This window comes from Peromyscus eremicus, chromosome 3, assembly GCF_949786415.1.
Source record: "Peromyscus eremicus chromosome 3, PerEre_H2_v1, whole genome shotgun sequence".
Taxonomy (NCBI): Eukaryota; Metazoa; Chordata; class Mammalia; order Rodentia; family Cricetidae; genus Peromyscus; species Peromyscus eremicus.
Window position 1 is genome coordinate 149496718 of NC_081418.1, and position 15151 is coordinate 149511868.

Here is a 15151-nt window from a genome sequence, read left to right on the forward strand (position 1 = left end):
ATTAAGGATACATAAAACTACACTTTGTTCCCCACTGTTCATTGGAGTTGAACACCAGATTTCTATCTAAAGATGGGGCTTGAAGTTTGGCTGTCATTAAACAGTGTTTCTGGAATTGTGTTTTCTGAAAGTTAAATATAAATGTTTCTGTTATAAGGGGAGAACAAGATAGAATGTTTTATGTTGTTCTTCGGACTTTTTTTGTTTGTGTGTTTGTTTTAAGCCTTGTTTAATCATCTACCTTCATAGGCCCACTGTGGTCTGGGGCTACTGCAGCTGATTACTGAACTGATGAACTAAGCTTGTTAGTTTAAAACGTCTCCTTTTGTTGGCCTTTGCATAAACCTGACTTTAGTGTTGATTGTCATTATTGAACATTTTTACTTCGCCTAATGAAACATATAATTATTATTGTTATACATAGAAATTTAATAATTTTTTAAATGAAAAGACATGAAAATACCCTTTGAGTGAATCACCCAATTTTTCCACTTTGCACATGATTTAAAAACACCATCTCAGTGATGGAAGCCCCACTGCCTAAAATTCATTAATAGTCACTCTCTGAACATACAAATGGCTTTATAGTTTGTCTGCTGTTTAATGGCACAGCATCAGGGTTCAGGGCAATCAAATTTGATTGTTAGTCTTACATTTCATGCTTCAATGGCATCCTTAGTTCTTTGAGCCAAAAGGGTGGTGATAAGTTCTTATGCACAATGTAGCTTTTAAGTCTTTCACGATAATGTTCTTAAACCTGAAACCTAGTCAAGCTGGGCATGACTTAATGCCAGTAGGCGATGTGGACTTTTTCTTCTTGCTGTTGTTTTCTTTTTTCAAGCAAGTGCAATGTGTTCATGTTGGCTGCTCAGGTGATCCCAGTCTGCATGTCCTGCTTTGTGCCTGCTTTTTTTTCAAAAGGCCTTTGCTATAGAACTATAGAGTATACAGGAAGTGCCACAAAGAAACCTACTGCTTATAACAACAATTTTTTTCTTTAACTACAATGTTTTAAATCAGTTCTTTGGGAATTTCATGCACACATACAATGTATCCTGATCATATTCACTCCCCACTTCTCTGTCTAGCTCCTCCAAGGTCCACCATTTACCCCACACCCCCTCCCCCACAACTTCATGTCTTCTTTTGTTTCTCATGGCCCACTGAGTCAACTTAATAAGCTATACTATCAACACAGCACCCATTTTAAAGTTTATGTGGTGTTAACACTGAATTCCCCTTTTTCTTCTTAAAGATACTTCATAAGATTTTAATATTTTTCTCTAAATATGTGTGAAATATATGGTTTGCTTTTTTAAAAGCTGTTTTTGAAATAAACAAACAAACAGGAACTGGCCAGAGAGCTCACTGTGTAAAGGTACTTACTGTCAAGCCTAAGAATCTGAGTTTAATCCCTGCCACTCACATGATAGGAGAGAACTGATTTCAGAATACTGTCCTCTGGCACTCCCCCGTTTGTCCCATGGTACCTAAATGTGTGTGTGTGTGTGTGTGTGTGTGTGTGTATGTATCTCCACACACATCATATATACCATACACACACACACACACTCACACACACATACACATACCACACTTTCTCTCACACAATACCACTCACCACACACAGCACACACAACACACATACATACATGCACACACACACACAAATAAATGTAATAAAAATATTTAAGACATAAAAATAGGAAATTAGACAAAGTTATTCCCCTCACCAATAATTTATTTTTAAAAATCTAACCTAATTATGGATGGACCTGCTCTTCTTTTTTTTTTTTTTTGAGATTTATTTCATTGTTAAAAAGCCCTAAAATTTTGTCCTTTCAAATTCTACTGTGGGATGTCTTTCTGTATGCTGTGAGTATGTGTTGCTCTGATTGGCTGATAAATAAAGCTGCATTGGCCTACAGTAGGGCAGGATGGAGCCAGGTGGGAAAATCTGAGAGAGAGAGAGAGAGAGAGAGAGAGAGAGAGAGAGAGAGAGAGGGAGAGGAGAAAGGAGAAAGGAGAAGAGTAAGGGAGATGCCAAGCCACCATCCAAGGAGCAACATGTAATGGGATGCAGGTAAAGCCACAGAACATGTGGCAATATATACATTAATAGTAATGGGTTGAGTTATGTTATACAAACTAGCTAGCAAGAAGCAAAAAGCCATGGGCTATACAGTTTGTGATTAATATTAAGCCTCTGAGTGATTATTTTATAAGCAGCTACGTGACCGCGGGGCTGGGTGGGACTAGAGAAACTTCCAACTACAAAGTTCAACTTAAAATTTCAAGTTTTCACGGAAGCAGTACAGTGTCTTAGGGTATGTGTGTCAGTTACTTTTCTGTCTCTGTGGCAAAAAAAATCATGTCAAAAGCAACTAATAGAAGAAAGAGTTTATTTTGGCTTATGTCTCCAGAGCTATATGAATCCATATGCCAGGTGAGGCATGGTGACATCCTTACCTGCAAGCATAAAGCAGAGAGAGCAGAAGGGAAGTGGGGTGCAAGGGTGTGAACTCTCAAAGCTTACCCCTAGTAGTGTACTTCCTGCTGTAAGGCTGCACCTCCCCAGAAAGAGCCACAAACTGGAGACCAAGTATTTAAGAGTCTGAGTTTGTGGGGGACATTTCCCATTCAAACTATCACATGGCTTATTTGTAATAGGAAAGTACAGGTGGAGAGAACAATTTCCATTTCAGAAGAATGCCCTGGGTGATTTTTTTTGACAAGTATATGAGATAAACTTGAAAATATGTGTTGTTAAAAGAGGTACTAGCCCAATCTGGCGGTATTTTTGTGAATGTTGTCATAAATCATGTATATCTGCATGACATATGCATAATTATCCTGAAGCTTTTAACAGTGCATTTAAATTTTCACATTGATTTATAAATACTTGGTCCTGGCTAATTTTTATAACTCTGGCAAAGTTTGGTAATAGTAGGTGATTTTGTTCAATTGTTTTACATTTTAATTGTTAGAGAAGAAGATAGTTTGTTTTGTTTTGGTTTATTTCTTTATTTCTTTATTTTTAATACTAGGGCCACTTCATATAGTTCAGGCTTGCCTTAAACTGGCTATATAACTTATGGTGGCCTTAAACTCCTACCTCCTGTCTGGACTGGCAGGCATTCATTGTCCTGACTTAAGATCAAGACACACATACAACAAAAACAAAAAAAGAAAATTGCAGATTAATATCTCTCATGAATGTACATATAAAAGTTCTTGATAAAATAATTGTGAACTGAATTCAAGAGCACATCAAAGAGTATCCACCATAATCAATTTGACTTTATCTCATAGATGCAGGGATGGTTCAACATATCACATCAATAAATGTAGTCTACTTATTCTAGTTAGGTCTATACTACTGTGATAAGACAGTGACCAAAAGCAACTTGTAGAAGAAATCATTTATTTCAAATTATAGTTTATATAGACTATCATGGTGGGAAGTCAAGGCAGGAAGTTGGAGGCAGGTACTGAAGCAGAGGCCGTAGAAGAAAGCTGCTTTGTTATTACAGCTCAGGAAACCCACCCCAGGAGTGACACCACTTCCAGTGGGCTGAGAGCTCCCACATCACACATCAATAAAGGCAATGGCCATAAATTGTCTAGAGGCCAATTTGATGGAGAAATTTTGTCAATTGAGGGTCCTCTCCCAGATAATGCTTCCTGTGTCAAGTTGTCAGAAAACTGTTCAGGATACCAGCACATAAACAGACCCAAGGGCAGAAATGGCAAGATCATCTCATTAGATATGGCAAGCCTTTGACTACATACAATTTCCTTCCATGATAAAAGTCCTAAAGAATCTAGGGATACAGGATACATAATAAAGGCAATATACAGCATGCCTATAGCCCATATCATGCCAGATGATTATTTACCAATTCCCCTTTTCCATATTATTTTCCTTTGATTAATTTTTTAGAGGCCTGTTACTTACTGTGTTTTGTCTCATATAGTTTCCCTCAGACTTCTTCCTTTATGATGCATTTTCTTATATAGATGTTTCTATCTTTATATAGACAACCCTGTTACAGGTTTCCTTGGCAGCTTTTAAATTCCTATCTTTAAAGTTTCTGTCTGCCAGATTATAAAACACTCTTTCATACTTCATTTTCATCTTATAATTCTATACACTTAATTTTTTCAGATCATTGAAATTTAAGTCTATTGTGGAGAAATTATTAACACTGTAATAGCTTCTTATTGAAAAGCTTTAGGGCTATCATTTCTATCTATATTATTACATATATTATTGTTTATACCACAACTGTGACTGAAATTTTATAACTGCTAATATAGAATTGTTTGATGTACATCATCTCTTTTCATTCTTACATTTACCTTTAGAGTTTAGCATTAACATTATGGTTGATTATTATGTTGTTGTTATTAATGTTATTGTTGTTTTGCTTTTTTCTTGTCTTGTTCTGTTGTTTGAGAGAGTATATCTCCACACTGTCCTCAAACTCATCATATAACTAAGAGTGACCTTGAACAACCTCTCCCAAATGTTGCGATTACAGGTATTGCCCCCATGCCCACTTCCAGAACTCTTATTATTATACCTAAAAATCACAGATGGAAGTTATAGGGACGGGGAGATTTTAGTGATCTGGTAGAGACTGTGGTGCTGGAAAGTACTATATTATGAGACAGACCTGGATCTAAATGCCTGGATCCAGGACCTGCCTCCCTGATCATTATGATGTGCAGTTTGAGATTACATAGTTCCTTGTGCCTCACGCTGTGACTGCATGGCAGAGCAAATGGTCCTTTGCTATTGTCTGGAGGCTTCACCTTGCCACGTGACCTTCCCTGTATACCCCCTCTCTTCTAATCTTCCCTGAACAGCAATGTGAGAACAGTTGCCCTCACTTCTTGTTTTAGTTTTTGTTATTGTTTCCTTTCCTTCTCTCTCTTCTTCCCTAATGTCTCTGATCTGATGGACACCTGGCAAATTGTAACAAATGTGTCACAAAAGTAGAGAACTGAAATCTGATCTTCTCAACCAGGAGAGATAGAGTGTGAATTCGGGCACAAACTTGGTGGCTTTTCACGTCTGTCTCTAAAACTCCTTGAATCCCTACCACATACCAGGCTCAGGTATTACATTAAAACTTCGCTGGGAGCAAGCTCTTCTTGTGTGTTAATGCCACTTTCAAAATGGAATTTTCCAGGGACAGTAGAATGAAGAACTCTTCATGAGGCATGTTTGATGGTGCTTTCACCCTCAAATTCTCTGCCTATTAAAACTGGGTGTTGATTGGTTCAATCTTTTGTTTGTTTGGCATGGGATGGCAGTGATATCGACATCTAACTCAGAGCTCAAATGTGTTAGGCAAGTGCTGTCATACCAAGATGCAACCCTAGAGCTGCTTTAGTCTTGCTATAAATGCCCATTCCTCCTCAAGCTCTTGCTTTGAAAAACGTGTCTTGGATGGAGGAAGAAGCTGCCATATGCCTTTGCACAGGGGGAAGGCTGTAGGTGAAGATAATATGTTATGAGTTTTTAACAAGCTGAAAAAAAAGCCTTGGAATATTTTCAGTGCAAAGAAATGATGAATATTTAGGGGATAGATGTACTTACCCTGATTTGAATATTGTACAATATGTAATCTATTAATATATCACATGTATAACTGTTTGAAATGTTTTTTTTAATATTTATTTATTTTTATTTTCATGTGTGACGTGTGTGAATGTTTTGCCTGCACACACACACATGTATATATGTATGTACACCAGTGGTTCTCAACCTGTGGATCATGACCCCCACCAGATATCCTGCATATCAGATATTTGTATTATGATTCATAACAGAAGAAGACTTGCAGTTATGAAGTAGCAATGAAAATATATGGTTGGTGTCACCACAACATGAGCAACTGTATTAGAGTTGCAGTATTAGGAAAGGTGAGGACCACTGATATACATCATTTGCATTAAGTATGGGAAGAGGCCAGAGGATGGCACCAGACCAAACGGAAACAGAATTACAGATGTTTAGGAGCTGTCGTGTGGGTCCTCTGTAAGAGCAATAAGCGCTCCCAAACACTGAGCCACCTCTCAAACCTACATGCACAATTTTTATGTGTCAGTATATATTTTCTAAAAACGCAACTTTTTTTTTGAAAATCATGGACCCACAAAAACAACCATGGCAAATTTGACTAAGTGTCAAAACAGCAATGTGACTTGAACTTCGTTGTTCTGAAATGTTTAACTCGATTTACTTGCTTCTTACTTATAAGAGAGTGCATAAGTAAAACAGGGTCTTGCTACATAGCCCAGGTTGGCCCTAGAATTCTTGATCCTCCTGCCTCGGCTGCTTGTATGTCAAGTTTATAAATGTGCACTACCATGCCTGACAGCTGTTTGTCTTTCAGCCAGAAAGCCTGAGTTAGCTCACTTCGCCTCCACGCTTCCACCATCCTTGACCTCTTGCTTTGGTGTCCCAGTCAGGAACCAGCATCACTGTGGATATCGCCGTGATGGGTGAGGCCCATGGCCTCATTACTGACCTCCTCGCAGACCCTTCTCTGCCCCCAAACGTGTGCACATCCCTGAGGGCCGTGAGCAACCTGCTCAGCACCCAGCTCACCTTCCAGGCCATCCACAAGCCCAGATTGAACCCCACTGTAACCTTCGGTGAGAACTATACCTGCTCTGATTCTGAGGAGGGCTTGGAGAAAGACAAACTGGCCATTCCCAAGGTAGGTGTGGCATGAAGGGTTTGGTCTGAGCGAATCTTTCCACAGTCTCTAAGGTTTCCTTCCTGTCACTTTGTGAGCAGTCTGAGACAGAACCGTCCTGTGGAGACCCAGGAACCCCCAGTGGTTGCTGTATAGCCCAATTTGCTTCTTGCTCCCATGTCCTTGGACTCCCCAGTGAACACCAGGCGCAGCTTACTGCTGCCTTCCTCAAGACTCCCGTGTTGTGTTTCTCGTTCAATGTTCCAGGATAGTGAGGATGAGATCTGGCCCGTATTGTTCCATCCCCGGCTTCCACATGCCTTGATTCCTTGTTTTACATAAAAGTTAAGGATCTAAAATGTGGCTGGTAACAAAGTGAATCTTCCTTCCAGCGCCTGAGAAGGAGTCTGCCCCCAGGCTTGCTGAGAAGAGTCTCCTCGACTTGGACAACCACCACCTCTGCCACAGGTCTGCCCACCTTGGAACCTGCACCAGTGCGGAGAGACCGCAGTGCCAGCATAAAGCCTCACGAAGCACCTTCACCCAGGTCAGACTCCGCGCCTGCGGGCTCCGTGTCTCCTCAGAGGAGTGATTTGTCCAAAGGGACTTGTAGAGTCTGAGAGAAGAGAGGCCCCACCAGAGTTACCGAGAAGTGAGCTTTGAACATACCAAATGTGCGTGCTTCAATGCTGAGAGTTTAGGGCCTGACTGGCATGACCTTAACTGTAAATACTAAGCATGAGTTGAGATGACCCCTGCTCCTATGGCACTGAGTGGAAAAGGCTAAGGCACAGGACACTTGACCTGCACTGAGATCCATACTGAGAACTTTAGCTTGAAGGCATCTAGTCTGACATTTACATATGATCCTTAACATGGCCTGTCACACCTGCTGTGCCTTAATTCCTGCAGAATTAGTAAGAATTATAGATCAAAAGTATATATCATCTTAACAACACTTGGATATATCCAAATCTTTTAAATTTCCTTGTGTACATGTGTGTCTGTATATGTGTTTATGTGTGTGTATATGTGAGTAAATATATGTACATGTATGCACATGTATATGTCAATAAATGTGTAAATATGTGTGTATATGTGCTTATATATGTGTAAATATGTGTGTATATGTGCTTATATATGTGTATATATGTGTGCATATATGGATAGATGTATATATATATATCTGTGTTCATGTATGTATATTTGTATATGTGTGTGTTTATGTCTGTATGTATGCATATGTATATATGTGTATACTTGTGTGCATATATGTCATATGTGTATATGTGTGTGTGTGTGTGTATGCATACTCATACACATGCATGTTTCCTGGACAAATGCTCTTACCCTGAGCCATACTCTGAGCTTTACATTTTATTTAGTATATTAGTAGTATGTTCAATTGAAATTTTATATGTAAGTCCACTTTCCATCACTGGCCAAGTGCCTGATATAGACTAAGGATTATTTCAGTGGTTCCCATCTGTGGTCTCTCAGATTTTGCTTTGGAGCTTTGGAGTCATAGTACATCCGGGCAGAAGAGCCTGAGCACCTTGTAGCTGCCAGGACAGACAGAAGGGAGAGGAAGCAGGAGAGAAGGGGAAAGCAAGGGCTTATATCCTAGCATGCCCTGCAAGGGAACAACCCCACTGACCTAAGTACCTGGAAGCAGGCCCTACCTTTAAAGTTCAGTCTCTGAAGCTACAGACCAAGTCTTTAACAGACGGCCCTTGTGGGAAATTCAAGATCCAAATGATGTTAGTGACTGAAAGGCAAAAATTAAAAAGGCTAAAGAAAAGGTAACATTAGGATCTAAAATGATTTATAAGAAAATACTACTAAAATGTGCTTTTAAAGGGGGCTACTTTGTCTCTGCTTTACAACTTAGAAGAAAATTAGAATACTTTATATGACTTTAATAATTATAATATTCCTTACCCTATAATTTCAGAATTATGAAATATATATCAGCTTATATTGACCAAATGAGTAAAAATATCTGTATTTATCCATATCTGTGTGTAAATATTTAATGACAATGTCTGAAACAGTTTCCATTTCACGACGACAAGGTGGCAAGCTGAGCATGGGAACGGCAGTTCCCCAAATCCTGAGACTTGAGTGAGGACAGACTTCTTTTTCATTTAGTAAAGTTTTACTTATCCACACATACAGCACAGAACCTGAACCTGTTTATGTGTCTTTACCAGCAACTGGGTCACCTTCACCCTTAGCATTCTGTGTGTAAATTACTTGAGCCCTCCACTTTGAAACCCAGTAAGCTTTCCACCAAAGGGCTCCTGAAGAACTGCCCTGGCCAGGGAGTGCATAGCCACCCTCTCAGACCACAGCCAAGAGGATCAGCGTATCACTGGGAACACTGTGCAGATTTCACATGGCCTTGTTAAACAGACTGGCTACTTGAATTCCTCTCTAGTTTTTCCTTTAGGCTACTTCTTTTCCTTGGCCCTGCCCCAGATATTTATTGTTTCTTTGTCTTTCCTGAATGACTGTCTGGCATTTCTCTACTTATTGTCCTGGAGTGGCCCTGATAAAGCTCAGAACACAGATGACCCCAGCATCTTCACTAAGATGTTGGACCAAAGGAAGATCTACTCACAACCATCTCTAACCCCGACCCCTGCTTCCTTCATTTAGAATGTAAATCGCTTTCTTCTGCATAAACATTTATGTTCTGACTCAAGACCATCAGGTGTTTCTTTCATAAACCATAATTGTTAGAAACTATAAATCATAATTCCACTCTATGGTATTTCCTGGACTTTTGTAAAACTTGCAGATGTCCTCACAGGAGGAGACACACACTGTTTGGTGAGTATTGAAATTCTTTGAGGTTGAAATAAAGTATCATTGGTAGCAATTTTCATTTCTGTACTAGCAGATACAGTAGGAATGTGAGGCATCTTGTTCACACTTGGACACACTAGGAAGCAGTGAAATCAGGGCTGGGCCAGGAACCTGAGTCAGTTCCTAATCCTCTAGGTCCAGCTCCCAGGGAAGCACTTCCTCCAGTCAGGTTCCCCTCCCAAAGGTTCCACAGCCTCCACAGTGCCACCAACTGGGACCAAGTGTTCAAACATGAGCCTGGAAAGACATCTATCTGACATTGCCATTGCAAACTGCAATATTTCCTGCCATACTTTACCTGAAGCTCCATGGTTTTCTATGCAGAAAATGACTCTGAAAAATATATTGATGCTATCTCAACACCTTTGTTACTTCTGGTCAAGTCTTATTTCTTCCATTCTTTCTTTGTGTAGTAAGTGAAATTAGAGGCTAACAATGAAGTCATCATGTAAGCAAATGAAGGAAAGGAGGAAGGAAGGAGGGAGGGAGGAAGGAAGGAAGGAAGGAAGGAAGGAAGGAAGGAAGAAAGAAAGAAAGAAAGAAAGAAAGAAAGAAAGAAAGAAAGAAAGAAAGAAAGGGAGGGAAGGAAGGAATGTTTTTAATCTCTCCTCCAGTAGATCTTGTCATACTGATTTATAAAGTAAGTGCTCAGATGCAAACATTTTCACACAGATACGGACTAGCATGTACCACCCATTTCCTTCATCCTAATGTTATTCACAGATACCATGCTTGTGGATATTTTTTCCACTCCTTAATTTCACTATGCTGTAGAAAGTTAGATGTAAAATCTGAGAGTCGTACAATAGTTCCATCATTATGAAGTCATGAGCCTCATGCTGGTGAGAACTTACATCTTCAAGGGAAAACCATGCATATGAAAGCAGCATTGTACTATCACTAAATGTGATGGTTTTGACCTTAATCGTAAACCAAAGTTGAAGTCCTTTCTTATTCAGGAGAACCATTGCTACAGTTGCTGATTGGTTTTGACATAAGGAGTTTTAGTTTCTTCCTTTTTCCCATTTCTATTTCTTCTTTCCTTATTTTTTTTCATTGTGGTTCTTCAGGGACTTAATGATCCAAGCAACTTTAGAAGCAGAAATAAAAACAACCAATGTGGTGGAAGCACTCATGAGACAAAGACATGCAGAACTTTGTGATTTCCAGGCCAGCCAGGGCCACATAGCAAGACTCTGTCTCAAAATAAAGAAAGAAACAAACATGCCAACAGTTTCTGTGGCTGTTGGATGCAGGTAGATAATTTCCCTTTGGAAAGTAAAGTAATGTCTGCTGCAAAGGACATGGGATTGAGAGTCAGAGGAAGTGAACCACATAGGCATATCCTCCAAGAGACCCTGAGTTATCCTGAGCCTCATACCCACCCACAAGAAGGATTTAGAAAATAGAACTATAGTGTATATATAGTGTATATATAGTGTTGAGGGGTACATTAGATGGAAGAGTGCAAATAGATGCTTTAAAATAGCCCTTGGAGAGACAGAAATGGCTGATGTCATACTCCCAGCCATTCCAAATTTATCTCTTAACTGACCTCAGGCTTGGTGAATCAGACGTAACGGAAGCCATAGGCTTCATAAAAAGACACTCCTAGCCAGTTTAGAATTGAAGATAGAATTATTACACAGAGAGAAATGTAGATGTAAAAGGACCTTTGGTGAAGAGGGCTGAGATCTTTTTTCTCTTCTGTTGCTTCAGAGTGAGTGGCCACTAGGAGCTTTCTCTCAGCCCCTTTCCTCTCCAGAATCTGAATTCTTACTGCTCATTAGTTCTAAGCAGGGGTAAGCCAGCACTGGTCACTGAAAAACTGACAGCTACCGTGAGGTTCACACCAAGTTATATGCAGACGTGATCCTGAACTATAATGAACTTAAATAACATACATTGATTTATGCTGTGTTATTCATAGTACAATATAATAAATTAGTATGTATATATATATATATATATATATATATATATATATATATGGTTAAAGTAGGGTAGATATAGGTAGGACTTTATTAATCTTGACTTCATCACATTCCATTTTATAAACTTTTTAATTTTATAAATTAAAATAAAATAAAAATAAAATAAAAAACACATTTAATTGTTTTTTAAATACACTTCTTTTGCCTGCATGCATGTATATATGCAAAATATGTATAGTACCATTGGAAGTCAGAAGAGGGTATTGGATCCTCTGGAACTGGAATTACATATGGTTGTGAACTGCCGTGTTGGTACTGGGAATCAAACCAGGGTCCCCTTTAAAAGCAGCCAGTTCTCTTAACTGAGCCCTTTCTCTCTCTACAGACCCCTTTTAAATGTTGTATTGACTATAAAAGAACACAAGTAGGCAGTTTTTGACTGAGCTTCAAAAAAAGATATATTTTTTAAAGATATTAAATGATGCTAAGTTCTTCAAAAAGTCTACATGGATGAGTAAGAATTTACCGACTGTATAATCTAAGAAATGAAAAGACAGAAATATATATTACATAACATTTTCATAGTCAATCTTGGCAGTTACCCAGGCAAGCAGAATGGTTGAACAGAGACCAACACCACAAGGAAATCATGGACTATCTGATACACAAAGTTTTTTTTTTATCTCATTTACAAAATTCCAAGTATTTGTGAAAAGCTAAAGATGAAATTTTTGAAAACGCCTTGAAACAAGCATTTTGCAGGCTTTAGATGTTCTTGACAATGGCTGAAGTTTAATTCACCCTTCAAATGTCTCTTTCATCATGTATGTGGTAAGTTGTTATAAAAAGTAAGAGCAAAAGGAGGCTTTTAAAATATAATCATTGAAGAAAAATCTCATGGAGGAGGGGCTCATGAAGTCTCATCCCTAAGGGGCTCTTGGCAATTGATGGCTGCTGGGAGAGGCAGAATCCCTGCTCTTCGGGACCATCTCCAAATTATACCTCACTAATTATATGTCTTACATGACAAACTCTATACATCCATGATTCATAATTCCATCATTATCAAGATTATTTACAATATGCCACCCAGACAGATCGGACACATCTTGTTCAATCTGCAAATTATAGATTTTAACCTTCACCAATTTACTGGTGCATAAAAGGACACACAGGTGCTAGAAAAACACAAACCAAGCACTTTTCACTGGGAACAGTCCAAGGTTGTCAACAGAACTCCCTGAAATCTGTTCTCTCCCAAACTAGCATGGATAATGTTTCTGTTTCCACATGTAAGGTTTGAAGCAGTACATAAAGAGAAATTTTGGTATGGAAGACCTCCAGGAATCCTATACCACTAATTACATAGCTTCTGTAATCTTCTCTAGGCCCAATCCTCTGTGGATTGATTGATTCCAGATTTGTTTACAGGGAGCAACTTGGTGAAGCAAGTCTATGTTGATAAATGCATTTCCTAGGTAAAGAGGACCTATTACCTCTCTCCTAATCATAAAATCTGTATGTTAGCACCATGCCCATCATGAGTGTTTTTCGATGGGGCATGACTGGGTTATCATGTTCTTTCCAGGGTGTCACCAGTAAAGAGGAATCTTTGGATACTGCTATAGGCTCCTGTAACAGTTTTCTTTGTAAGCCAGTGCCAAGTTGCCAACAGAGAAATGGCAGGCAACAGGTCTGCTGTTCATGCTCTACTTGATGAGTAAATACTGCAGCAAGACATTGTTATTGAGTGGCTTGATAAAATGTTAATTATTGAGTGTATATTCACCAACAATATTGTATAACAAAGAGCACTATGTCATAAGCATTTTGTCACTCTCTGATCCTATTTGGACAGTTGCATCACAGCCAATGAATTTTCTAGATAGATTTTGAAAAATCTGTAAGGGACATGACTACACATGTAGGAGAGTGTATTTCATTTTTATGAATTGCATGTATTGGGAACACCATCTTTGCTCTAGGTAGACTGTGTTTGATGAGAGACAAATAGATGCAGCAGAGGTGGAACTTAGCTTATTTTGTCATTTGCAAGTTAAATCGTTTTTGCAGCAACCTGGGAACAAATACTTAGATTGGCGTGTCTGTTGCAGAGGTGGTGGCTGAGTTCCAGAAAGATGTGCCCAGTAATGGATGAGTAATCTCTCTGTGGTCTTTAATTGCTGTCTTTGTAGTGCTCTCAATCCTGACTCTTGGAATGCCCCAGTGTCGATGACTCTCACCAAGAGCAGGTCCTTCACTTCATCCTATGCCATCTCTGCAGCTAACCATGTAAAAGCTAAAAAGCAAAACAGGCCAGGTAAGCAATGTACACTCCAGGTGTACAGTCTCATTTTCTGTATTGCGGTGTTGTAATGAACTGTGGCATTAAAATGAACAATAAAGTTTTAGTTAAGGGCAGGTGGAAGGAATTAGGGAATTCACCTCACTTAATCTAAGTCCAGGTTCTTGCTGGGATCTGTAAATTGGGTTTAGTGAGATACAATTATGATTCCAGCATTTAGGAGGCTGATGCAGGAGGATCAAGAGTTCATGGCACTGCATGCATGTCTGTACACGTAGCACGCGCACGCACGTGTGTGCACACACACACACACACACACACCACTTTATTACATTTGTCTCTAAATTTCCCTTCCAGGTCAGTGCCCCGGCTGTTCCTCTGACCTCTTCCTCCTGAGAAGTACAAGTGGTGAATGTTTGTTTCATGGCATTGTAGAATTTCTTCTTGGGGTTTTCAGTTACTTTCTGCTTCATTTCTGAATCTTCTGTCTTCAGCAGTTAAGAATTCGAGTTTGGCTCAAGGAGAACCCTCTTTTCTCACTGTGATATTGGGCATGCAAGTCTGGCTGCCATAGCAGCTGTGGACTCCAAGATCCATGTCATCACCCTCAGGACATGCAGCAAGCTCTGCTGGCAGCCTCTGTGGTAGCTGGTCCTCTGCTCAGATTTGCAGCCTCCTCTGTGCCAACAGGCAGGAGATAGAGCTCTGAGGGGGAAGGCCGGCAGGACTGTGGTTCACCTACTCTGGCTGTCTTCGGGGAACCTAATCCCTCTGATCTGGGTCTCTGCCTTGGCCTTGAAACCCTTCCTTCTCCCCCTTCCTCCCTGCTTCCCTTCCCCCTCCCTCATTCTTTTGCTTTCCTTTTCCTTCTTCCCCTCCTTCTTTCTATCCCTCTCCTCCTCCCTCCCTCTCTTCCTCATTCTCTCCCAGCCTCCTCCCTACCTTCTCATCCTTTATATCTGTTCTTAAGGAAGCAAGTATAGGTTTATTACAAATTATCATATAATAGGCAGAAGCAGACCAAACATCCTTAAAATGATGAGATTTATATGCGAACCACTTGAAAATTGCCCATATTCCACTGATATTCCAAGAAAGGCCTTGAAAGACAAACATGACATTAAGGCATAGGACTCAGGGAAGGACTCCTGGTTGCTCATCTTCCTCTGGCTGTCCACTTCCCACTTGATCTGTCCTCTAGAAACCATCACTCGATCTGCTTAAAATCTCTTTTGTTCAGTGTAGGAAGACACTTTCCCCACAGAGTTCAAGTTTATTTGTATTGAAAGAAACATTTATTTGAAACAAATATGTTCATTTGAAAGGAA

At 39.6% G+C, this 15151-nt stretch overlaps 1 protein-coding gene across 1 annotated transcript in view; it reads left to right on the forward strand.

Moving 5' to 3' along the window:
* The window catches only part of Pde3a (phosphodiesterase 3A), a 280496-nt gene that overhangs the window by 216343 nt on the left and 49002 nt on the right, over positions 1-15151 (forward strand). The window contains exons 3-5 of the mRNA XM_059258742.1: positions 6480-6734; positions 7106-7260; positions 13714-13838. Of these exons, the coding sequence (XP_059114725.1) occupies positions 6480-6734; positions 7106-7260; positions 13714-13838 (535 nt within the window). The remainder of the gene's footprint in view (positions 1-6479; positions 6735-7105; positions 7261-13713; positions 13839-15151) is intronic.